The 25,997-nt window shown below is 42.5% G+C and overlaps 1 protein-coding gene across 4 annotated transcripts in view; it reads right to left on the reverse strand.

Annotated features, from left to right (window-relative positions):
* The window catches only part of LOC306659573 (annexin A8), a 31,313-nt gene extending 22,528 nt beyond the window's left edge, over positions 1-8,785 (reverse strand). For all 4 annotated transcript variants that reach the window (XM_079137216.1, XM_079137215.1, XM_079137214.1 and 1 more), the window contains exons 1-8: positions 8,642-8,785; positions 5,722-5,812; positions 4,493-4,587; positions 2,982-3,095; positions 2,245-2,335; positions 1,411-1,490; positions 862-921; positions 214-307 (exon numbers count right to left, since the gene is read on the reverse strand). In XM_079137216.1, the coding sequence (XP_078993342.1) occupies positions 214-307; positions 862-921; positions 1,411-1,490; positions 2,245-2,335; positions 2,982-3,095; positions 4,493-4,587; positions 5,722-5,812; positions 8,642-8,662 (646 nt within the window). In that variant the 5' untranslated portion in view covers positions 8,663-8,785. The remainder of the gene's footprint in view (positions 1-213; positions 308-861; positions 922-1,410; positions 1,491-2,244; positions 2,336-2,981; positions 3,096-4,492; positions 4,588-5,721; positions 5,813-8,641) is intronic.
* Positions 8,786-25,997: the final 17,212 nt, after the last annotated feature.

Below are 25,997 nucleotides of genomic sequence, written 5' to 3' on the forward strand. Positions count from 1 at the left end.
GAGAGGGCTCCACTTAGGGGACTCACAGATTATAGACTACACTCAGAGAGCCCACCCTCACCACCCTCTTGGTTGAAAGGGAGTCCAAGGCTCTGTGGCTTTCTCCCCAACCCCACAATTGACAAGGCTGTACACTGGACATTCACCACAGAAGGAGAGCCCTAAATCTAGGGCAGCTCCTGTGTCCTGGCATTGCCTTCCTCTGCTCCATACCTCTCATCAGATGAGTGGCACTGCGTGTGCACAAGATGGTGATGAATTTCATCTCATCGGTTCCATGAATCTTCTCTCCTGCTGCATAGAGATCCTAGCATTGGGACACCCAGAACAAGCCCACAAAGAAGAAAATGGAGTTAGAGGACAGAACCCCAGAGCCCCAGAGCTGGGGCTGATGGGCAGGTCCTGTTCATTTAGCAAGGCCAGTATCTCTGCATGGCTGTTTTTATGATAAGGAGTTCACTATCCTATCCTCCTTTTATCCCAGTAGCTCTGGCTTAAATTATTTCTTCCACACTGGGACTGAAGGTACTTTAGGAAAAGCAAAACCCTCCCCTACCTCTGGGCAGCACTGAGCAGGTTGGCACAGGGAAATCTGTACATGTATTTCCGGCACTGGCCTGGTGCCCCTAGGTTTATGGGCTTGTCCTGGTAGGACAGAGCTTCAACCCATACCCTATAATCCAAGTTACTGTTCTTCCTTCACATCTACCCAGCACCTCTACTTCCCTTCTCTGACACCAGAGGGCAGAAGTGAGCAGGGCAGGTCCCCGCTACGTCAAGAACGCCCCATGGGAAAAGGAGCCAGGTGTAGTACCCAAGTCAACCCTTGAAGTCCAGATAGTAGAGGCCAGACAGCCTCACCTGTGCATCCTGAAGGGCCAGTCCTGGGTCCACAAAGCCACTCACATCGTCCCTGCTCCCCTAGGAACACAGACAACAGCTCTGTAAGACAGGGTGGCAACCAGAACAGTTGGAGCTGAAGGGACAATGGGGCTTAGAGGACAGGCAGGACTCTGCAGCTTCTTGGCCATGGACATTTAGAAAGCCAATTATCCTCTCCAAACCCCGGATTTCTCATTTGTATAACAGAAGAAACACTGTTACACATTGTTTAGGGTTGGGGATTCAGAGAGCTAGATAAAAAGCCTGGCATGGGACCTACATGAAGGACCTGATCGTGACAGGCTGCTCATCTCTCAATTTCAAGGTGCCTTCACCTGAATGAGTCTGGAGAGGCACAGAGGCTCTGTAGTCAGGCCCCTCCAACCATGCCGAGATGTACCTAATACACCCGAGCATCTAGGTTGTCCCACAACCTTGCCCAGACCCCAGTGGCTCTACTTGAGGGCTGCTCCCTGGGGTGAGCTGTTGGGATACCTAAGCCATGGGGACCTAGGAACCCGGTGATACCTGCAGGAGGCACACCAGGATCCGCTCCAGGTAGCCGCTCGTGTCTGCTTGGATGTCTTCCTCCAGGCTGGACCCATAGTCTGCATGGAAATATGACCAGGAGGCATGAAAGAGACCGAGGGCCTCCTCAGGGCCTGATTTCCTCCTTTCAGCCCTGTCTCCCACATCTCTCCCCATTAAAGTCTTCTAGGAAGGATGAGCTCTTGGCATAGGGCCAGAATACAATGCTTAGGTGGCCAACTGGCAATCACCTGACATTGTTTAGAGCCAGAAGTGACATAAATGCCCAACCAAGCTCAAAGCACAGTGATGGACAAGGTGAAATAGCCAGACCAGGACCTGCTGATACAGCTCCATTTCATCACTAGGTTTGGCAAGGCCAAATCTTTCAGGCAAACTTCTTCACTGAGTCCACAAGATGGAGGCCTGACTGGTCTCTGCTTTCCTTGCACTGTTCACTACACAGGATAAGTGACCAGTGGCCCCATGACAATGAGACCCTAGCAGATGATCTTCCACTGTTCCCTGGGGCAGCCTGTGCACAGCCAGGAAAGAGCCACCATGTCTATTGCTGAAGCAGACTGTGGTGACAATGCTAGAGGGGCAGTGTGGTGAGGCCCACGCTCCTCCCCACAGAAGCCCTTGAGATCAGATCTGAATCATGTCCAGTCTCACTGTCAGGTTCACAACTTGGCACATGTAGGTGCCTAGCTACATCTACAAGTCCTTTCCATTGTGTCCTAGTACACTGTCAATTCTCATTACCTGCCCAGCAGCCAAAACCTGTGACATTTTCATGTGAGGCCCCCCAACCCATCTTTGCAGCTGCCTTACCCTCCTCATATGCCTTCATTATTTCCCGCAGCTGGTGTTTGGTCCGAGAGGCCAGGATCTCAATGATGACTCCCTCTTTGGTTCCTAAGCCCTGGGGACAGAAAACTTTGTGCGCTGGAGTGCTCTACCGATGACCTCCAACTGTCCACACCAGTTTTTCTCCAGTTGCCTGAACTTCAGAAAGCACCGCTACTGCTCTGCCCACTTCAATGGGGCCTCTGTTGGAGGTTGTTACTAGGGGAAACTTCGCATTTGTGTTCAGTGATGGATACAGTGAGCAAGCTCTGTTCCAATTCTCCCTCCTTAGCTGGGTGGTCTCATATAGGTGGCTCCACCTGCTGAGCCTAAGCATCTTTATCTGTAAACAGGGATAATAAATTGCCCTCAACCTGAAGGAGGGATTAGAGATCAAAATGTAAAATGCCTGACACCACCCAGGCAGTGAGCAGCTTGTCAGTGGAAATGATCATTGTCACTGGGGTCCTTGTTCCTCCTAATATGCCAAACCAGAAGGTGTGCCAAGAAATTTAAAGTGAGCCCCAGGAACTGTGTGTGGGACTGTAAAACTGGCTTACTAATACTACTGCACACCAGGTCTGACCCCATTTTGAGAAGTACTGAGTTGGACCCCATAATGGTCAGTCAATTCCTGTATTTGGTGGTCATCTGAGCAGCAAACTTGCTGGGCTCATCCAACGCCCAGGTGGTCACTCTAAATTGTGGCTCAGAGAAATTACCTTCATGGCATCGTGCAGCTCCTTGGCCTCATATCTGTATGGTGGATACATGAGGGCCTCGATGAGTCTCTCAAACTTGCCACTCAGCTCTGACTTCAAGGTTTCAGTGAGATCCTAAGGCAGAAAGAAGGAAAGAAGATTACACTATCCTCTAGGCCATGGGAGTGCAGGCAACAGGTGGCAGCTGGCCCAGGGGCTAGGGCTGGATTCTCTTGTGGGCTCTGCCATGTGCTGCCTGGGGTCTCTTGGGTCAGTTCCTTGGCCTGTGTAAGCATCAGCATCTTGACCTGTTGAAAACAATAGAATCCTGATTCATACCATTGCTTAAGGGGTGATGGAGAGACAGGTGACTCAACTCAGCACTCAGTTTAGTGATGATCATATCAAAACTGCCATTGCTCACCAGCCTGCAAGCTCTGAGGGTGGCAGTGTGCTGCTTTCTCACCATTAAATGACCGTTACTTGGCTCATAGGCATGGGAGAAAGAAGGAAGGAAGGAAGGAAGGAAGGAAGGAAGGAAGGAAGGAAGGAAGGAAGGAAGGAAGGAAGGAAGGAAGGAAGAGAGGGAGGAAGGAAGGAAGGAAGGAAGATGTGGGGAGGGAGGAAGGAAGAAAAAAAGGGTTCTGTCTTATATGTGTGTCCTTCAAAGGGTACACATCTCTACAAGGAACCACCAGGCCACACCTAGCTAACTGGCATAAGAATAACAGAAAGACCAAAGGCTTTGTTAGACCTGAATTCAAATTACAACCTTGTTGGTTACAGGTAGTAGAACATTGAGTATTACCCAACCTCTCTGAATGTTAGTTTCTCCAAAGGTTGAATGCAAAGAATAATGCACAGCTCTGAAGATTAAGGGAGAAGAATTATAAACTGCATGCTAATTTCTCCAAGGGAATATTTGGACTTTATCACTGATCTTCTGGATTAAATTTCCAAAGATAACAGTTGAGCCAATGGAGATTTGTAGGCCACCATAGCTATGCATGCATTTATTCCTGTTAGAGTACACCCCTAATTATCTGGTTCCGTTCTAGTGGCAGCAGAGAGGTGAAATGCTCCTGCAGTACCCCGGTGGCCAAAGGCAGGAGGACCAGTGCACGTAGTTCAAATGTTGGGAAAAGGTGCCTGTGCCATGAAACAGAAGGGAGGTGGGCCTGCATTGTGGGGCCATGAGAGAGTGGTCACCTCAGGGAGCTGGAAGAGTGAAACCTGGATTCAGGAAACAACCCCAAGCAGCTTGGACAACTGTGAGAACTGCACTGGAGAGAAGATGGGAGAAGTGGGGTCAGACTGTCGAAGACCAACACAAGATTGGGGCTGAGCAGCTATAAATAGGTTTTCAAGATAAAATAGATGGCCATTCAAACTTGAACTTCAGATGGATAACGAACAATTGTTTAGTGTAAGACTGTCCTATATGTCCATATTTCCAGTAAGCTGACTGTAGAGAAGGGACTCATAGAGCATGGAGCCACCTCTAAGGCTGTAGTCCCCAGACTTCCCTTTACCTTGCCAAACTGAGCCTTGAAGGACTTGGAGATCTGCTGCCGCTGGGCATTGCTTCTCTTGGTGAGCACGTCGGTGATAGCCTGTTCGTTGGTCCCTGTAGATACACAGCATGAAAGCCACTACTTCCTCCTGGGGACCAAAAGAGTGCTGGGGTTGGGGAAAACAACTGCTTGGTGGCTGAGCAGTGGGGCCATACCAAATGCTCTGATGATTTTCATGGAGTGAGTAAGAGGTAGAGAATCCACCTCTACACTATCCACCTTCCACCAACATTATGTTGGAGTAGAGCTCAGGCCCAGCTTTGCAGGGATAGAATCTGAGGACCAGGTGGCTCTGGATATCATCCCTGGGTCTTAGGAGCTTGGTTAAGTGAGATATCCATCCCTTCCCACCCCTCATGTTGGTCATAGTGGGAGGTCACAAGTGAATATCCACAAACCCCTGGATCTTAGACCCCATAGAGCAGCTCATGGGCCTATGCCACTGGAAAAGTAGGCTTACCTCTCAGAGTCTGTTTTCTCATTTGGTAAGTGGGGTTACAGCAAAGAATTTGGCAGGAAGCTATTTGAGAAAGCTTCAGGGCCTTGATGAGAGTGCTAGTTCTTAATGCCCCAGTTCACCAGGCAGAGCCAAGTAAGGAGTAAATCCTTTCTGGGAAGAGATCAGGGCTTATCTTCTGACTGGGCCATCTAAATGGGCCTTTCCAACTTACAGCTGTGATGAGGGCGGAATTGGGCCAATGCTGGAGACAGAAGGAAGCCGACTCCATGGCCAGCCAACACAGTATGCTTCTACGGTACCCAGATGGCCAAAGGCAAGGGGCAGTGCATGTAGATCCAATGGGGAGCCAACTGCAGAGCCCACGTGATTAATGCCCCCTTGGTTCAGCTCCACTGAACTCCTGTCCACTGCCCATGCCAGGCCCAGTACTATCATCATCTCATTAAAATGCAAAGTGATACAGATTTCTTTGGGCCATTTTACAAGTGAGAAAACCCAGACTGCACAAGAGCACACAGCAAATAGCCTCCCCTTTCCCTATTACTCAGGGAGGAACATCTGTTGTCTTCTTCTCCAGTCTTGGTAGGGAGGTCAGTACTGACCACTAACGGGGAAGCTAGCATCATTGTAATTCTCTGCATGACAGTAACTCTCAGGGCTGTGACTGCAGAGGCAAAGCCCCAGAGAGGCCCAGTCCTCCAGTAGCAGGCCATGGATGTCCACTCACCAATTCCCTTCATGGCTTTGTAGAGGATCTCTGCATCTGGGTCTGGACTGAAGTGGGGGCTGCCCTTCACTGTGACACCCTCCTGTTCAACCTGCAAGAGAACCAAGACTGCTTGGAAGCAGGCAGGGCTAGGAAGGACAGTGCAGACTCCTGGCCCATGTGGTAGACTTCACTATATGGTGAGCACTTTTCTTGGACACTGGGAACAGCTTGGACCTTGAAGATCAGAAGCTGAGCCCTCCAACTCCTTGTCCAAGAGACTGGAACCAACAGGACCAGAGTTTTCAGGGAGAAGTCATGAAAACTCTGCCAACCTCATCTTACCATTTGAGGGCAGGCAACAAGGCCTGCCATCCCCAACTCCTTCCACCCCGTCATCAGACAGCAGGAATGGTGAAAAATCAGTGCATGAGAAAAGGTTTTCTGAAGGGCCCTGGGTGTAGTCGGAGGTAAAGTGCTTGCCAGGCTTGTGTGCAGCCCTGGGTTTCATTCCCAGTACCCCCCCCCACACACACACAAAGTCTTTGATAATCCCCAGTACTGCAAACAAAACAAAAAAAGAGAAAAAGCATTCCTAAGACTGAATAGCTGCCTGAAAGTGCAGACATGGCTGGATGACTGGAGAGCTGGGCATGCTTTTGTGTCTCCAGTGGCTTGAGCTCAGCCTACCCTCTCCTAATGAGTGGGTACTTCACAGAAATTTAGAGGACCAGGCACCTTGCTGAGCATCCTGGCAGCTCAGAGCATTTGCACATCCAAAGGTTCATGTGGGTCTCAGGATGCGGTTTAGAAGGAACTGCAGGATGAGTGAGGATTGTGAAATAGACCAGATAACCTAAGTACCTGGGCCCTTGACTTGAAAACCTCTAATCCAGGGCTTGACTAAGGGCTCTCTAGATTTGTGCCTGGCATAATTTCTCAGATACTTAAGAGACGGAGGATCCCTCTTGAGTAGGTGTTTTCTGGGAGAAATGGTGAATAGTGAGGGATATTGGAGATAGGCATTGAATCTGAAGGACCCTTAGAGATTCTTCAAATGGAAAGGAGTTCAGTCACGTTGTTTCATGTTCCACTTACCTGTCCACCTATCTCTTTCATTGTCCCCCATCTGCCCACTCATCTATTCCTCCGTTCTCTATTCAGCCACCCAAACACCACATCTGTCTACCTTTCCTTCTTTCCATACGCTCTCCTTCCTTTCTTCCATCTATTCATCCAACTTCCTCCATTCCACTTTCTCCCCTTCTCTTTCCTCCCTCCCTCCCTTCCTCCATTGATCCATTCATCTACCCTTTTATGTAAGTCCTGTTAGATCCTAAAAACACTGTAGATTTCTACCTACTGTATATCTGTAAGGGTATCTCTTTTGAGTAAAGATTTTTTTTTTTTTGCTTGAATTTCAAATGTCTGATGACAAATCTGTCTCATTTCTTAGCACCATATTTTACAACAGAACCTGTTGGCAATAAATTTGGTGTAAATTCCATCCAGATGACCACTGTGGTTCCAGATGTGGCCCAACTATGTGCACACATACCTTGTGTCCCTTGCTTTTAGAGCCCCAGACTGCTGTTAGGAGTTTGTGACCAGAGCCTTCCTGTGTCAGGTGCTTTGGATTTCATCAACTTCCCCAACAGTCACATTCAGCAGGTGTTAATGTCCCAATTTATAGGAGAGGCAGCCGGACTCAGTCCCACAGCTAATGAGCAGAGGTATTGGGACTTTACTCGTGGCCTGACTCAGAGCTCTGTTTACTTCTCCCACTCAATTCATGATTCAATCTTTCCCAGACACTGGGTTTTCTTGGGACACTTCACTGAAGAAGGCCTCACCCACAGGAATGCAGACCGTCTGGGACCCTGAGAGACAACAGAGCATTCTGTGTCTAGTTCTGCCCCTGCCCCAAGTTGGCATCCAAGGGTCTATGACTCAGCAGGCTGTGTGACCCAACTGGAAGATAGGGTTGGGAGCATTATTTGTTATTAACTCCCCAGTTCTGGTTTTGCTGCATTGAGAGCAGAGCCTCACTTCCCAGTTTTAGAAAAACAGGGGCAATGTTCTGGGTCTCAGAGGCTGGACATGATCTAGTGTGGAATTCTGTAGGTTTCTATCCTAGGCCCTCTATAGATTTGCCTCAGGTTCCTGCTGGGGCCAGCCCAGGAGGGAATGAGTCCACACAGGCACCTTTCCACAAGCTGACTACATAGCCTATGGCTACAACAGTATTACACTCTATGAAGGGCACCAAAGGGCTGCCACATTTTGCCTTACCCTATCTCGAGGCTATCCACTGAAGCTGGCAGACAGAAATGTCTTTATAGGAAAGGCACAGAGCAATCTTGACCCTAAGTCAGAAACCATACCAAAAACCAAGGACACTACAAAAATGGGGCCTGGAGAAGCCCACAGGGCAGATTCCAAAGATCCTCACAAGGCAGGCAATGGATTCCAGGTGCATTTCCAACCCATCCAGGGCCCTAAAGTCACTCAGACCTACGCCTCTCCAAAGTTGAGCTCTCCTCTGTTCCATACCTGTTGCATACTATTCCCTCCCTAAGAACACTCTGCTGCATTCTCCCCAGGGCAGGCTCAAGTGCATACCCTGCACACATTCTCAGAGGAAGCTCAACATGGAACCCCCACCCCAGCAGCGGTTCTTTCTCTGAACTCTTCCCAGCCCTACTTCCCTGTTGCATTTCAAGGTGTCTTTATCAGTCCATCTTCCCCACTCTGGTCCTATCCTTGTGGTGGCTCCTCTAGATCTGGGCAGTCTCTTCTCAGCTTCCTCCCCAGGGCTTGACATGGCAGGTAGCCAAGTATAGTCTGAGCTGACCTCAGCATCAGAGGTTCTGCTTTTGATGTCTCAGAACAACACCCAACACCAGGCGGGAACCCACTTGCCCTGCTGGACCCCACTTACCCAAGCTTTCCACCAGGCCATCTTGTTCACCTTTCCCAGGAAGAGAAGAGACACTGCTGGGCCTGAACTCAGACTGGACACGTCTGACTCTCACTATACACTGCAGATCAGGCAGCTCTGATGTTGGGTGTGGTGGTGCAGGCAGGCCCCACCCAGCACCACCCCTGCCCTCCTCCCCTCCCCTCTGTGCTCTGCTTGGCTCTGGGCCCTTCCTGTGGCTCCCAGGCCCCACCTAGGCACTGCCCAGGCTTGCACTGGAGAATCATTGTGGACTGGAAATTGTGAGCCAGCCTTTGAAAGGCCACTTGGTAAACACAGTTGTAGCTTTCTCCAGGTTTTACCAAATCTAGATCACATAAAAACAACAACAACATACAAAAGGAAAAACAACAACAACAAAAATAACACCATGAATCTTTTCCACTTATTGAACAATTTCAACTTATCCAGTTCAGCAAAGGACAAAAAGACATAGCAGCCTGCATTCATTGGGGTGTTGCTTTGTCTAGCACCCACTTTAATCACTCTGATTACTGTCCCCTTGAATCCCTGTCTTAGTCCTAAGAAGTAAGTACAACTTCTGGATGCTAGAGTAGGAAGCAGAACCTCTAGATAAGTTGTCCAAATGATACATCTCTCAGAAACAGAGTCATTATCACCTGGTCTCTTGGACTGGTGGGGTCCTATTCGCTGCTGGAACCCCCCAAACACTGGCTGCCAAGAGAAGGAGGAATCTCTGTGATAGGAGGTTTGTTTTGCTCTCTGGGTTTGCCTACCCCAGGAATTGTATCTAGGATGTTCCCCCAAGTACCTCTCTGTCCACACTAACCTTTAACTTAGCTAGATCCTACCCACCCTTCAGCATAAACACCCTGCCTTGGATTTAATCCTGCAACCCAATTAAGCTCTCACAGGGCTCCCAGAATCCCCACAGCTCCAAGCCCTGAGTAAAACCCAGCCCAATATTGAGTTTTTCAAATTCAGTGAATCCTCCCATGTAACAGCTAAGAATTGGCCTTTAATTGCAAAATGCCCAGGTTTGTGACCCCAGATTCAGTGCTCTTTGCTCCACACACATGGATTCCTCATGCTGTTCCTTCTGATGGTGTGGGCTGGGTGGGTGGAGACAGAGCTGGGTCAGCAAGCAGAGGGAACGGAGGCAACCAAGCTCCCTCCAGAGCTGCCAGGAAAACTGAGGAACCTTCCTATGGATAGCGCTGTGAGATGTCATCTAAAGAGGAAGACCACAGCTGCCTCTGGTCCGTGATGGATAGAAGACTCATTCCAGGCCCATGAGTGCCAGACTATGCTGCCTGCTTGGGAACCCTAGGGGTTGGGACCCAGGCACCCTGGCTGGCCTGCATGCCCACAAGGGCGGTGAGTGTGGGTGTTTGTGGCCAGTTATTCTGGGATGGGTCTCCTCTGGGGGGGTATGATTGAGGTCTAGTTATGATGGTGATTGAGATGGATCCCCTTGAAGGAGCAACAGTGTGGAGAGTCCTTTGTTGAGCCCAGAGAGAAGTGTCATCCCCTAAGACTTGGACAGGCTCCAGGTCAGGATGCAGGAAGAATGTCAGATGTCCCTGCCCTCTGAGGTCCACTGGTGTAGTGGGTAACTGATCCAGGCCTGGATAGAAAGTAAACTAAGGACTCTGTCTGCAGGAATAGGCCCCCAGGAGAGGGAGTTCCCTTCCAGTTCCTGCCAGCAGAGTTTCAGGAAAACTAATTAGCACCATTTACTCCTTCCTTTTGGAATGTAAAGGACTTTCCCTAGGATCTAACCACCTCCTTTGAAGTGTAAATGCCCCTGTAGAGAGCTCTGGGCCTTGCTGAAGGCTAGAGATTTACTGAAGGCCTTGTAAGAGGAGCCAGTCTGCTTTTGTAAACACACTTCCTGCTTGAAAACCCTTACACATACTCATATATCGGCCCTATGGGCTGATTAAAAATCTTATCCATTTGTTCCCTTATAATACCTGATTAGAATAGTGGTCAATTTTACCCCATTGGTTACTTTAGAAAACCTAATTAGAATGCTGTCCACTTTACCTCACTGGTCATTTTAGAATGCTGAACCTGTGGTGGGAGTTATCATAGGCCATATATTCTCAGTGATGGGAGTTGTCATGGTAATGGGATTCAGTGTAAACAGGGCATGATGACTTGTCTCTCTGTCCTGTCCTCCAGCACCATTTTTCTTATACCCTGCCCCCACCATCTTTGAATCCCTGAACTCTTACCTAAGAGTTTGCCCTCATATGTCCATGTAATTACAGATTCTTTATCATATTTCAGAACAGCTGCAAGTTCCACATAGAGTTGTTTCTAACTCTTAGTAGGGACTACCTATAACTATAGTCATAGGCAACCTAAAACATGGTCAGGTACTATTCCTGACTAATTCCTATTCAATATGATAACTATGGTCAAAGAATGCCTATGGTCAAGGAATACCTCCAAAGCTATGCATTTAAACTCGTGGAAAAATTACTAGAATATAACAGACCATGTTTGAAAGGACAAATAACTGTATTTACAGAAAGTACTTTGTTAAAATGAGCCAGTTTAGGATATTCAGAAGATTATGGGATGCCTCTTTATGAAATAGGAACTGTAAGAAAACTATCAACCATGTAGTGTCTACACTTCCTTAGTATAAAACATTTTCATACGCACCATTATCTCTTTACATCTTTATAGCAACTTCAATGACAAGTTAAACTTTCTAGAAGTGACTTTAAGGCAGAATTTATAGACCAAATTTTGGTGAATGATTTGTTTTGGAGCAACAGACTTGGAAAAGATGATGAGGCAGCAAGCCTGGCAAAGAGAGATCCCAGCTACACAGCAGACCAAAGAGCAATGCTGTCCAGCACAATGGTAGCTCTAAAACTAACGTGGTGACTTATACAAATTCTCTCATTTGGGCCCCAAATGGTCAGAACTTTATGTCCCTGTCCAAAATCACTGAGTGTGGGTTGTCCCCGAAATTAGTTGTCCTTGGATAAGGTAACTTTCTGCCACGGAGGCAATTGCTGAAGAAACTGACAGCCCAATGCTACCTGCAGATGCCACCACCAGTAATAATGATAAGTCTTTCTTTGATGAAGTATCAGGGAATTACACCTCTGTTCATCACAACATAATTTAAAAATGGAAGGACATGAGAATGAGAGAGGAGAGAAGAAGTTAATGCATTGAAGGTCTCATAAAAATTGGTGGTATGGAAATCATACCATGGTTTATTAACTTTATTTACAGAGCTCTTCCAGAGCTCCAAGTTGACTGTCTTGAACTCAAACAAATCTAGAACTCTTTAATAGGAACTTTGTATTTTAAACTACCTTCCTTTAGTTCTATCCCAGCATTTCAAGATGTTCATCATGTTGACTTCTTTTTCTTATAACACAATAACTACCTCTGCTCCTTTTTTTAAAAATCCACCACCTGAACACTTCATTTTATCTTGCTCATTTCTCATCATCTCTGAAAACTTGACCAATCACTTATCCTTTCCAATTTACCATCAATTTCTCCCTTGTGGCTTACTTTTCCAATACATTTAAAATACACCTAAGATGTTCTATTTCTCTTTGGAACTTCCATGACAGCATTTGTCATTTTTAACTTACACCTCCCTCTGACTACACATCCACCTACTCGACAGCAATTTCTAGATTCCTTACAATCCAGCTTCATGTCCATTTTCTATATTCAAATTGTTTCTTACAGTGCAATACTGACATGGAAATTCTCTAATGCACTATCCCCTTCCATTAGTGCACTGGATCCCACACTTCCTCCTGAAACATCACCCTCTCCACTTTGCCTGTTATGTCTGTGCATCTTTAGTTGTGCCCCCTATCTTCTTCTCATTCCCTTGAAAGGATATTTAAATTCCCCACACTTCTGTTCAGGCCCTGTCTTTCCCTGTGGTTATGTTTCTACTATGATGAGTTAATTTTCATCTACATCTCAAGCTATGGTTGTATTTTTTTTGTGTTTCTGACATGAATTCCAACTTTACAGTAATAGAGTATAGCTAATTTTCAAGCAATGAATAGTCTTGCAATCTTCCTATTCATCAACTCAGCAATCCCCTTTTATGGTTCAATGTTTTATCATCCTTGTGGCCCTTTCTCAATATTTTATTATGCACCTGTCAAAGTCCTAATAATTCTTTAGATGCTGAATATCCCAAATCACTTATTCTTATTTTTAATTTTTTGAGTATTTAATGATTTTATAAAGTTTTAAACTCATTCATCTTATACTTACCAGAGTATATGTAATAAAAGAGGTGTGAAAGATGTTCATTCAATTATTTACATAAATTTAATAATACTGATTCTTTAACCAAATGGAGAGTTTCCCTAACTGAAGTTAGATTTAGACATTCAACAAACATTTTTAGAGTCCCCAGTATGTGCCAGGTACTCAGCTAACTGCAAAAGAAAAATAAGACTTTTCCTGAAATTCAGGAATTCATGAGTAGGGTGGAGACAGAAAAATAATATATTAAACTGGAATTCCATGGTAAAAAGAGTACTGAAGAAATATGAAACTATCTTATATGCCAGATTGTATAGACAGCAAATTTTCTATTTATTCAATGGCAAGTAATATATCACAGTGCTTCTGATTTCTCATTGTATGATTTTGATTTTATACTTTGTTTTATTCAAAATATATATCCAAAAATGTTTGAAGACATTGTAAGTACTCAAACACATGTATGCATAATCATTGAAAATATAGGTCATGCATAAATATAATTAGATGGTATTCCAACATGCATTGCACAATACAACCAAAATAGGTAAAATTAATCACTGACTATAAGCACAAAGAAAGAATTGGTAAACTAGATGTGTCTTCTGTATAATACTTCACATTTCAAAGCACTATCAAAACTGGTTTACTTAATAAGTTAAATGACTAAAAGACAATTGACTAGTAAAATATGAAAACTAATCAAACAAAATCTCCAAAATTTGGGGAACATAAAAATCATCAAAAGAGCAATAATGTATAGAAATATAGAAATACATATGTATTGAATATAATTAATACCAGATAAATATTTTTTATTTTCTTTCTTATTTCTGGCTCAGTTTCCTTTCTGTTCAAAAGTTAGCATGCAGGTTTATTTTCTCCAATAATGAGAAGAAACATGTGTTAATTTTAAAGACAATACTTAAATGACAGGCAGAGCCACACACAGGTAGAACTAGTATAACCTGACAGAGTATCATAAAAGCATGGTGAAGGCCATTTCTACAGAAAGGTAATCAGAAGCATACTTGTGTTAGCCCCCTAGAATAAGTAAAGACTGGAAGCTACAAAAAAGTTTCTTAGGCAGATATGACTGACAACTATCAAGAGAAACTGCCAGAATCAGAAATCTGTAGTCAGTCAATGGCCTACAGATCTTCTAAGCTACACAGGTAGGTTTAATCTATGTTTGTTAGTATGATTATCTAGCCTTAAGTAATAGAAATATAGAGATTGCTACTAAACACAGGTTATATCAATAAATGGGTATTTTACAAAAATCAGGTGATTTTAAGTAGCTTAATTTTATTTTCTGGGAACATCAATGACATTAAGAATTAAATGTTGTGTTTACATTCCTGTTACCTCTGACAATGTAAAAGTTCCCAAATAAAGGCCTTGTTCTCTCCAGCCTTTGTTAGGCCTTGTTATGGGAACAACAACTCAGTTTTTTCACCTCCTGGTGAGAGATTATTGACTTCTGTCATCTTAATGATATTCATTGACATGTTTCAGATGCTGCAACATTTACTTTGTATTAATCTCATTTCAGTACTCATGTCTTTTTGTTTCTCTCTCATAGAAACACCCACACCCAGATGACTCTAAAACCTCTTCTTCTCCAATCAGACTGCTACTGTGGACCCCTCAATTAACCCAATTTTCTAAAAGGGAACCCCAAACTGCTTGCCCCACGTGGCCCCCTTCCAGCTCAAAGAAGCCAGAGCAGTCTTTGCCCCTTTCCTTACAGCAGTAAGGATTTCCTAAAACTAGAGGGGGAAATGAAGCCAGAATTGGGGACAGGCAGTTAATACAGAAATAGGGAATCAGGTTAAATTGAGAAAATGGATGCCATGAAATCTATCTGCATCTGGAAGTTGGAGACTGCCCTTGGTGGAATGGAAAGTCAAGGATCTCTGGAGCCCCTTGATTACCAAATGTACCTGTCCTTGTCAAGGACTACAGGCAGGGAGCTGCTAATTAATGGCCCCTGGACCCTTACCTGCCTGAATCACTTTGGCCCTCCCCCTGCCCATCTGCTGTTCACCTTTTTTGCGATGTCACTGGCAACTCCTGGACCTAGGCAGGAAGGAGAGCTAAGGGGGGAGAGAACAGAACAAAGGAGACCCTAATCTATAAGATTTGAGGGCATGCTTACTTCTTGGGACTGTAGAACATCAGCCATGGCCCCCTTCTCCCTCCATGGATAAGTCTGTTTTATTACCTTTAAATAAAACCTGCCTAATATGCTTGCCTTGGCAGGCTTCTCTGATGTTGTGATGGCAAAATCAAACCTGGTTGTGAAATGAAATTAGGAAAATGTTATTGTAAGAGTCCAATGCCTGGGGAAGAGGTCAGTTCCCCTCCCCTCTCTTAGATTTTCTGCAGTAGAGTCCCTACCATTTGTAGTGTCAATAACTGCACTAAGAGTGTGACTACTCCCTCCTGAAATGTAATAGATGTCTGTGAAAAGAACTGTTTCTTCTTATCTGTTCTGTGAGCATGCTTTATGTTACAGACCCTGCACAAGGCCTTTAGCCACAAAGATTAGGAATTTAAAAAAAAAAAAAAAGAGGAAAAAGTCCCAAAGATAGGATGGATCTAAGATAACGTCAAATAAACTATAAATATTGTGAGAAACCGTGGATCAGGGTTTAGAATTTTAGAGTGCTAATCTTCCCTGGGCCTGCTGGTATAAAATAAAGCTTAGTTTCTTCTACTTTCCAAGTGCCTTCTTGTCGTTTCCACAACATCATACTTCAACACCTTAGGAAGCAGAACTCATCACCGGTAAATGGCTGTATCATTACTGCTCCCCTTACTTGGAGTGGTGGTCCTGACCATCAACCTGTTTTATTTTCTCTTTTCCCCCAAGAAAATATTTTTCCTACTTTAATCTCTGGTGGTCTAACTACACGTCAATATCCGGACCCCATAGCACCTTGGCATGCTTATCTAATGTTCAAATTTCAACATTTGAGGAACCCAAACTAGTTATTGGTGAATAGTGGTATTAGTGGGGGGAAGTGAGGAGAATGGGGACTGAAATAAAATTCCATACATATATGATTTTTGTCACAATAAACCCAAGTACTCTGTATAATTATAATGTTTAATAAAAATAAAGTGTGCCATGAGAATCTCTTTTTCTTTTTTTGGTTGTGCTGGGGATTGAACCCAGGGCCTTTATTCATGCTAGGCAAGCACTCTACCAACTGAGCCATATCTTCAGTTACTCATGAAAATCTTTATGGGGAAGTAAATGTAGCTACTTAAAATAGTTACATAGCATTCCATCAAATTCCTCTTGAGAGACATTTGAGATTCTCCATTTCATTTTACTAAACAGAGCTTACAGTGAAATTCTTTGCATTTATTTCATTTTTCTCTTAAATGAATCTTGCATTAAGATACAATTCTTGGCAGTGGAATTGTTGTTCCCAGGTTGTGAGATAAAATTTTTATACAAATTGTCAGTTGAAGGCAATCCATTTTCCCTGGCTCCAATGGGTCTAGAATGACTTGGAAACTATATTTATTGATGCATTTAAAAATCATTGCACAATATATCAATTTTTACAAATATATCAAATTTCTACATATTTTTCTTGATTCAAAATCAAAATTCTGTACTTTCATTTATGTAAAGAATATATACTCTTGTTAAATTGGATATATGCTCTATCCAATAGAGGGAAGCTGATAAAGAATGACTTTACTTTTTTTTTAGCAATCTGAGTATTTTAGTAGTCAGGGTTCTCTAGAAGAAGGGAACCAAGAAGATGTGTGTGTGTGTGTGTGTGTGTGTGTGTGTGTGTGTGTGTGTGTGTGTGTAAATGATTATGAAGAGATTTATTAGATTGGATGGGTAGTCCCACAGTGGTCATCTGCAGACTGGAGAGCTGGAGGAAGCAGTGGCTGTGCAGTCCAAGTTGTTGAAGACTCAGAACAAGAGGGATCATTGATGCTACCAGTGCTGGTATTTATTGAACTGGTCTTATTTTGGAAGCCCTTGGCTCTTGTGTTGTTTTGAATCTTCATTTGACCCAGTTTTTCTGTCTCTCTTCTTTCTACAAAGTCATTTTATTGAGAGCTTTCTTTCCTAAAAACTGAGTTATAAGAAGAGGTTATCCATTTTCCAAATATCTTAGAAGTGTTTATCTCAATCAAATGCAATTTTACTAAGAGAAGCATGTACCCTCAGGAGAAGAGAATTCCCCAGTCAATACAATGATGAGCATCAAATGTTTTCCAGGCTCCTGATTCCACACCTTATTGACCTTAGTGCCAGAGGGAAAATCACTTTTTTATTTCCTCCAAAATGTTTAAAAAGCACATTTTTAATTGCTGTTGTAAGTTGTCATAAATATATTGATTATGCACAGCAAAGGATATCTCTTAAATCATTGATTGAATTTGATATTGGGACCTGAGGTTGTAGCTCAGGGGTAGAGCACTTGCCTCGCCTATGTGAGGTACTGGGTTTGATCCACAGTACCAACTAAAAATAAATGAAGTTTTTATGTCCCTCTGCAACTAAAAATATATTTTTAAAATTTTTATATTAGATTTCTGGTCCTCTGGCTCAGAATATGATTAATACAAAAGCTGAAATGAAGGGTTTGCCCATATCTTAAAAGTAGTGGTGGATGACTGCAGTTGGTACATATCAAGATAGGCTGTGATGCCACTAATGGACTCAGACAAGTTTCTGTGTGGGACACACATACACACATATAAATGTATAAAGAAGGACTTGTATTTTCTTCTTTTTTTTCTTATTGTATTATCTACAATTAGTAATCCATAGTTGATCAGGGAAATATTTTGTGGCACAAAATCCAGCTAGTTTACTCCAAACAACAGGCATTTCATTCACACATATTTCTTTTCCTACTAATATAATATGTCACCAATTCTTCCAGATATTTCTGGGTAGCTGCTCCTTAGGAAGGCCTGGGTGACAGACTGCCCCCAGGTCCACAGGTACTATGGTGTGCTGAGGACTCCCTGGGCATAGGAAAGCCATGCATGTTGGTGAAAGAAGGCCTGACCACCCAGCTGCCCTGTCCCCTCAGGGAATGGCCGGAGTAGTGCAGGCCTTTGCCCCATTGGACCCACCCACTCCGGTAGACCCCTTGCCTCTGGGGCTGCAGGACTCGCAGACTCTATTACCTGTTCTTCTTGTCTATGTCATTGACATGACAGCCCCCGCGAACCAGCAGACGCCTTACTCCTTTGACATCACCGTCCCTGGAAGCTTTATGGATTCTCTCAATTGGGTTGTATCCATCAACTTTAGACCATGCGAGGACCGCAGCAAAAGTCTTCCACATAGAGGTCATCCTCAGGTGTCAGAGGCCTTGTCAGTACCTTGATTTTTTTTCAGATGATTTACAGAAGTTTTGACTTTGTAAACCCTGAGGATCAAAATAAAGCAACAGCAACACTCTTCCCTTTCTGTCTAACATAATTTTATCCAACCTGTCTTATCATAGCACGTATCTCATCTAGATGCTGAAATCATTCTTTGAATAGACTGTCTTCAATATTTAATACTGTATAAGAACCGGTGCAGTCATAAGAACTTGTCCAAATCAGTGTTTTTTAAATATATTCCATTGGAGCTAGATAAAAATAGACTCACATTGCTGAAATTAGGTACTTGTGGGAATGTGTACATTAGTAAGAAAGTTTTCAGTGAATATATCTCCTTGTGCTTCATCCTGCATTAAACCTCAGTTTCCCTATGAAAATAAAACTTTCACAGAATGTGATGAACTTATATGTGGTTCTCTTCTGACATGTTTTAGTTCTCCATAGGCGCTTGGCTTACTTTTATCTCACAGATTTCAAAAAAATTAAATTTGGATCTCTTATTAAATAGTGATTCAGAAATTTCTATGCTACTCATTAATGGTCTTACCTTTACCACACTTTCTCTGAGAGTTGTCTGAAAATCTTCATGTTCTTTATTTCAATATTTATCTGGTGATGTAAATCAAGGAGGAGAAAAGAAGATAAAAGAAACTATAGAAGTAAGAAATATGTGTGATAAGCATTTATTATACAGGATCATTATTTAAATCCTGAGTCCTAGTCTGTTCTAACAGTTGAATAAATGTATATATTATAAATGTCTTGAGGTCAAATGATCTAACCTGAATAAGTTTTATAACATTAGTTTTAATCAACAGGTTAAGTGAGGGTTATTGCTATAGAATGTAAATTATCAGTTTTATTCCAAGAGATGCTCAGACCAAAGAAAATTTGGTGAATATCAAAGAGGAAAGGAGAAGAAGTGATGAAAGCAAGAAAGACAAAGAGTACAGGAAATAAATTGTGGGGTAGAAAGCTGATGTGTACAGTGGAGGGAGGAACATTGAAGGTCTACACTGGAAAGAGGAAGAGCAAGATGTTTAAGATATGGGAAGAATTTGTAATTTTCCAGGATCAAACCTTATTTGAGAGGTAGAGGAAATTTTCATAGTTTTCCTGTCTTTCTCAAGATTGGAGAACCATTGAACTGATTCTGATCACATAGAGAAATGGTGTGTTAACCATAAATAAATATAAACCCATATGATCAGTTTTGTGTTTATGTGATTGAATATCTCATGAGATACTGCTACTGTCTCAGTCAGTAAATAGCAGAGCAAAATAGAGAATGGGGAAAGAAAAAAAGATTGTGAAATGATTAGCAAAATCAAAGTCCTTTGGAGAGTTGATAACTCCTTATAGAGCTTCAAATGGAGGGACATCAACCAGAGTAATCTGTGGCAATATTTTAAGTAGTACATTAAGGTAGAGGACCTGGAAGACAATCAATAGAGACTACCACCCTCCAACACTTGAATGAATCATCTGTTGGGGACCATGTCCAGAATGCACATTCTGATTCAGCAAGTCTTTGAATCTACATTTCTAACACATTGTAAGGTGATTCCAAGGCTCCTACTCCCTAGACTACATTATTAGTAGCAAGAAAATGGACATCTGTTTAGGAAAATCTCTGTGAGGAGCCATTGGGTCATAGTTCAGTACAGAGGTTGATCCTGGGAAGCATTAGTTTTGCATTCAAGCTGAGCATGTCTGAAGGAAGTATTGTGGAAGAAACAGAATGCATTTCATCTGACTTTGGTATATTTGCATTCAGTAGAAAGATGAGATTATAGTGGTCCTGATTTATTGGAGGAAGGGTGATTGCTAGCATTTCATATATACTGCTACATTTTTCTCCTCTCCGAAAGTACCAGGCACTGGAACTGTGTGTTACATCATGTTAGTTATTGACATGATGTGCATATTATTCTAGGAACATTGACTGTTTTATTAAAGTTTGCTATTTTTCCATTTTGGCTCTGGTAGTGCTGGTTAGCCTAGGGCCTTTGTCCTGCTCTAGGTGTACACTTTTACTGGACTTTTTTCTCATTGTTTGATAGCAAATTTTCAGATAAGACAGTCATCACAGGAAAAATCTTGAAAAACTCACATGATATATCAAACCAGGCTCATTTTGTAAACAGAAGCATTGCAAAGTTTAATCCTTGAACATCAAATTGTTACTAAACACTTTAGTGGTTTTGAACCCAAAATTGTCACTGATATCTGATAAATATGTTACAATTTAGTTAATTTTTTTTCCTTGTGAGTACCACATTTCACTGTTTACCTTCTTATACTTTATTTCTTAGATGTGTGTTCTATGTCTTCTACTATGTCTGGATCGAGAAATAGTACCATGGTTAAACAAGATGATGCAAGAATTGACATTGTGCCCATGTCCTCCAATGGTATGAAAAGATAAGAATATTTTTCTGAACTGTCATTCTACAATTCCATATCTGAGCTGATGAGTGCATTTGATGAGAAATGAATTGTACAACTCCTGGAACCACTATTGAAACTCTCTACTTCTAACTTGCAGAACTAATAGAAGGAAGGACACACAAAACTATAATCCCTTCTTCTAGTGAGATTGAGGCAAATGTTTTACTTGATCCCAGGAGTTCTTAGCCAATCAGTGAAATATGGAAATCACATCTTTTAAAATAATCAATTTTATTTCCCATATGACACCCAGCCTATTGAGTAATTGCATTGAATGTGTTTTTCCTTGCGGCAAACTTTATTTAATGCCCATAATTATTCGTGTGATCAGGACTACTTTTACAAAATTAAACGATATGCTGTTCTATATCTACTTTATATTGTTACTAATTTTCATTTTATTTTATTTTGCATGACAGTAGAATCTACCTGGACATAGTTATGAAAGCATGGAAAATACCATATTCTACTTATAAAACAAGTCTTGTTTATGTACAGCATGTTGAGATTCACTATGCTGTATTCATATACATACATAGGAAAGCTATGTCAGATTCATTACACTGTATTTTCCCCATATATTTAGAATTGGTATTGTGTTTTGTAGAGAACAATCATTCATGCCCCAGAGTAGTGACTATGTTTGATATATTCAAATCATCCTATGTGTTCTACTCATGTTTTTCTTGTTTTGAATCTTTTTCTATTGTTTGATTTTTGTTTATAAGAAAATTATTGAATCCCAGTCCCAGATGCTAAGCTTCTGCTTTACCACTAAGAGAATTTTTGTGTCGGTGTTCATTAAGGATATTGGTCTGAAATTTTCTTTCCTTGATGAGTCTCTGTCTGGTTTAGGTATCAGGGTGATATTGGCTTCATAGAATGAGTTTGGGAGGGTTCCCTCCTCTTCTATTTTATGGAATACTTTGAGAAGTATTGGAATGAGCTCTTCTTTAAAGGTTTTGTAGAACTCAGCTGAGAACCCATCTGGTCCCAGACTTTTCTTTGTTGGTAGGCTTTGATGACTTCTTCTATTTCAGTACTTGAAATTGGTCTATTTAAATTGTGTATGTCCTCCTCATTCAGTTTAGGCAATTCATATGTCTCTCGAAACCTGTTGATGTCTTCGAAATTTTCTATTTTGTTGGAGTATAGATTTTCAAAATAGCTTCTAATTATGTTTTGTATTTCAATCGTGTCTGTTGTGATATTTCCTTGTTCATTCCGAATTTTAGTGATTTGGGTTTTCTCTCATCTTCTCTTTGTTAGTGTGGCTAAAGGTTTATCAATTTTTTTTTATTTTTTCGAAGAACCAACTATTTATTTTGTCAATTTTTTGTATTGTTTCTTTTGTTTCAATTTCATTGATTTCAGCTCTGAGTTTAACTATTTCCTGTCTTCTACTACTTTTGGTGCTGGTCTGTTCTTCTTTTTCTAGGGCTTTGAGCTGGAGTGTTAGGTCGTTTATTTGTTGAGTTTTACTTCTTTTATTAAATATGCTCCATGAAATAAATTTCCCTCTAAGTACTGCTTTCATAGTGTCCCAGAGATTTTGATATGATGTTTCTTTGTTCTCATTTACCTCTAAGAATTTTTTAGTTTCCTTCCTAATATCTTCTGTTATCCATTCATCATATAATAGCATATTGTTTAATCTCCAGATGTTGGAATAGTTTCTGTGTTTTACTCTTTCATTTATTTCTAACTTCAATCCATTATGATCTGATAGAATACAAGGCAGTGTCTCTATCTTCTTGTATTTGCTAACATTAGCTTTGTGGCATAATATATGGTCTATTTTAGAGAAGGATCCATGTGCTGCTGAGAAGAAAGTGTATTCGCTCTTGATTGGATGGTATATTCTATAAATGTCCGTTAAGTCTAAATTATTGATTGTGTTATTGAGATCTATGGTTTCTTTGTTCAATTTTTGTCTGGAAGATCTGTCGAGTGGTGAGAGAGGCGTGTTAAAATCACCTAGTATTATTGTGTTATGGTGTATTTGGTTTCTGAAATTGAGAAGGATTTGTTTGAGCCACTGTTTGGGGCATAGATGTTTATGATTGTTATGTCTTGCTGATTTATGCTTCCCTTAAGCAGTATGAAATGTCCTTCTTTATCCCTTCTTACTAACTTTGGCTTGAAGTCCACATTATCTGATATGAGGATGGATACTCCAGCCTTTTTGCTGAGTCCATGTGCATGGTATGTTTTTCCCCATCCTTTCACCTTTAGTCTATGGGTATCTTTTTCTATGAGGTGAGTTTCTTGTAGGCAACATATTGTTGGATCTTTCTTTTTAATCCAATCTGCCAGTCTATGTCTTTTGATTGATGAATTCAGACCATTAACATTCAGGGTTATTATTGAGATATGATTTGGTTTCCCGGTCATTTGGTTCTTTTATTTTATTTTATTTATTTATTTGACACAACTTGTTTCCTCCTTTATTTGACAATTCCTTTAGGATAATTCCTCCCTTTGCTGATTTGCTTCTTTGTTTTTCATCTCTTCCTCATGGAATATTTTGCTGAGAATGTTCTGTAATGCTGGCTTTCTTTTGTAAATTCTTTTAGCTTTTGTTTATCATGGAAGGATTTTATTTCATCATCAAATGTGAAGGTAAGTTTTGCTGGGCATAAGATTCTTGGTTGGTATCCATTTTCTTTCAGGGCTTGAAAAATGTTGTTCCAGGCCCTTCCAGCTTTTAGGGTCTGGATTGAAAAATCTGCTGATATCCATTTTGGTTTCCCCCTGAATGTAATTTGGTTCTTTTCTCTCACAGCCTTTAAAATTCTGTCTTTATTTTGTATGTTAGGTATTTTCATTATAATGTGCCTTGGTGTGGGTCTGTTGTAATTGTGTGTATTTGGAGTCCTATAAGCCTCTTGAACTTGATTTTCCATTTCATTCTTCAGATTTGGGAAATTTTCTGATATTATTTCATTGAATAGATTGTTCATTCCTTTGGTTTTTCTAAGCCTTCCTCAATCCCAATAATTCTTAAATTTGGCCTTTTCATAATATCCTATAGTTCTTGTAGATTCTGTTCATGATTTCTTACCATCTTCTCTGTTTGTTCAACTTTGTTTTCAAGGTGAAATATTTTGTCTTCAATGTCTGAGGTTCTGTCTTCCAGGTGTTCTATCCTATTGGATATGCTTTCTATGGAGTTCTTAATTTGGTTTATTGTTTCCTTCATGTCATGGATTTCTGTCTGTTTTTTTTTCAATATCGCTAACTCTTTATTGAAATGATCTTCTGCTTCCTGTATTTGCTCTTTTAACTGTCGATTGGTGCGATCATTCAATGCCTGCATTTGCGCTTTCATCTCATCATTCAGTGCCTGCATTTGCTCTTTCATCTCATCATTCAGTGCGTGCATTTGCTCTTTCATCTCATCGTTTGCTTCCCTGATCATTTTAATTATGTACATTCTGAACTCCTTTTCTGTCATTTCTTCTGCCATGCTGTCATTGGGTTTTATTGATGTAACATCTAGATTTGTTTGGGGCATTTTCTTCCCTTGTTTTCCCATATTATTCAGGTATCAGTGGACCGCTGAGATATTGCAGATTTCCTCTATTGACTTACAATGTCCCTGAAGATTTCTAGTATATCACCTCTTAGCCTTCAGTAGGCTGAAGTCTTGGAGGAAGTTGATAATGCGGTGCTCCACAAGGAAGCTGCCTCTCTAGGGGTGGTGGCCTTCAGGTGGGGTATATTCCCTGCTAGTGCGCACAGGTGCCTCCACTTGCTTACCAATGGTCATCCAAAGGGGAACTAGTTTGCGGGTTGAGGCAATGCCTGTTTGGACCTGTGTCTCTGGTTTTACCGTCCTTGTGGGAAAACCTCCCCCAGCAGGGAAGACTCACCCGGTGGGGAGGTCTCGCTGGTCAGTTCCCCTCCTAGAGGTTCCCCTCAATCTACAACTACCATCTGGACTGGGCTGCCTTCCTCTGCAATGTTCCCAGGGGCCCGGACCTACCTCCTGGGCCTGGGAGCCTCATCCTTTGCAGAAGAGTCTCATTAGGCTGCCTCTTCTCAGAGAATCTGCCTGCAGTCCTGGAACCTTTGCTCCACCCCTAAGCGTGTCTCTGTGTGGCTCTTCCACCAAGAAGCCTTCTAGGTCCTGGGACCCTGCTCTGCACCTACTTGCCTGGCTATGCAGCCCCTCCTCTGAGCAGCCACCTGGAGCCCCATACAATTGCTCCGAGTCCCAGGAACCCGCCGCATGCCTCCTCCTCCCGCCAACTGCCCGTAGCCCTGGGCAGTCACTCCGAGTCCAAATGAACTGTCCCATTCCTCCTCCTCCTCCGGTTAGCCCCCTGGGTGTTCATGAACAGTAGCTCTGAGTCCAAGCGACCCGCTGCATGCCTCCTCCTTGCAGCCACCCAGAGCTCTGGTGCAACCACTCCGAGACGAAGTGACCCACAGCAGTCCTCCTCCGGGCAGCCCCCGGTGTTCAGGAGCAGTCACTTTGAGTCCAAACAACTCACCACTAGCCTCCTCCTCTGAGCAGCCGCCTGTAGCTCTGGTGCAGTCACTCTGAGTCCAAGCAACCCACCACGCTCCTCCTCCTCCTCCTCCGGGCAGGCCCGGGTGTTCAGGAGTGGTCGCTTTGAGTCCAAACAGCTCTCCACACAGCTCCTCCTCTGGGCAGCCGCCCAGAGCCCCAGTGGTTGCTCCAAGTCCAAGCACTGTGCTGATCGACCTCCTCTATGATTCTCCCAGTTGTTCGTGTTCGCTGCTCCAGCTGGGGGGGAGGGGTGTCTTGCCGGGCAGCTCTACTTCACAAAGTTCCCTGTGTTCTGGGACTACTGCCCCATCCAGGATACCTCCCCAATGGGAGAGACTCACCCAGCTGCTTTGAGTTGGTCCCTAGTCTCTCAATATCTCCTCTTTTGAATCCTGAGTCCTGGAGCAACATGAAATGCAGCCACCCTCTAGTCCTCCATCTTGAAACCCCCCTCAAGATCCTTTTTATTGTTCTGAGATAGACAATAATATAGTAAGTCAGGAATTTATAAGAAAAAAGTGTTAGTCAGAAGTTCATTGTTGTGAACAAAATGCCTGAAAAAATTTAAAAGAAAGAAAATTTTATATTCACTCCTTTTTCAGGGGTCTAGTTCATGGTCAGTTGATTTCGTTGATCTGGGCCTGATTTAAGACAGAACATCATAGTTGAAAGGTGTGGCAGAGTACAGATGCTCAATTTATAGCAGAGAGAAATTGGGAAATAGATAAATCC

Source organism: Sciurus vulgaris, assembly GCF_902686455.1.
Source record: "Sciurus vulgaris genome assembly, chromosome: 4".
Classification (NCBI taxonomy): Eukaryota; Metazoa; Chordata; class Mammalia; order Rodentia; family Sciuridae; genus Sciurus; species Sciurus vulgaris.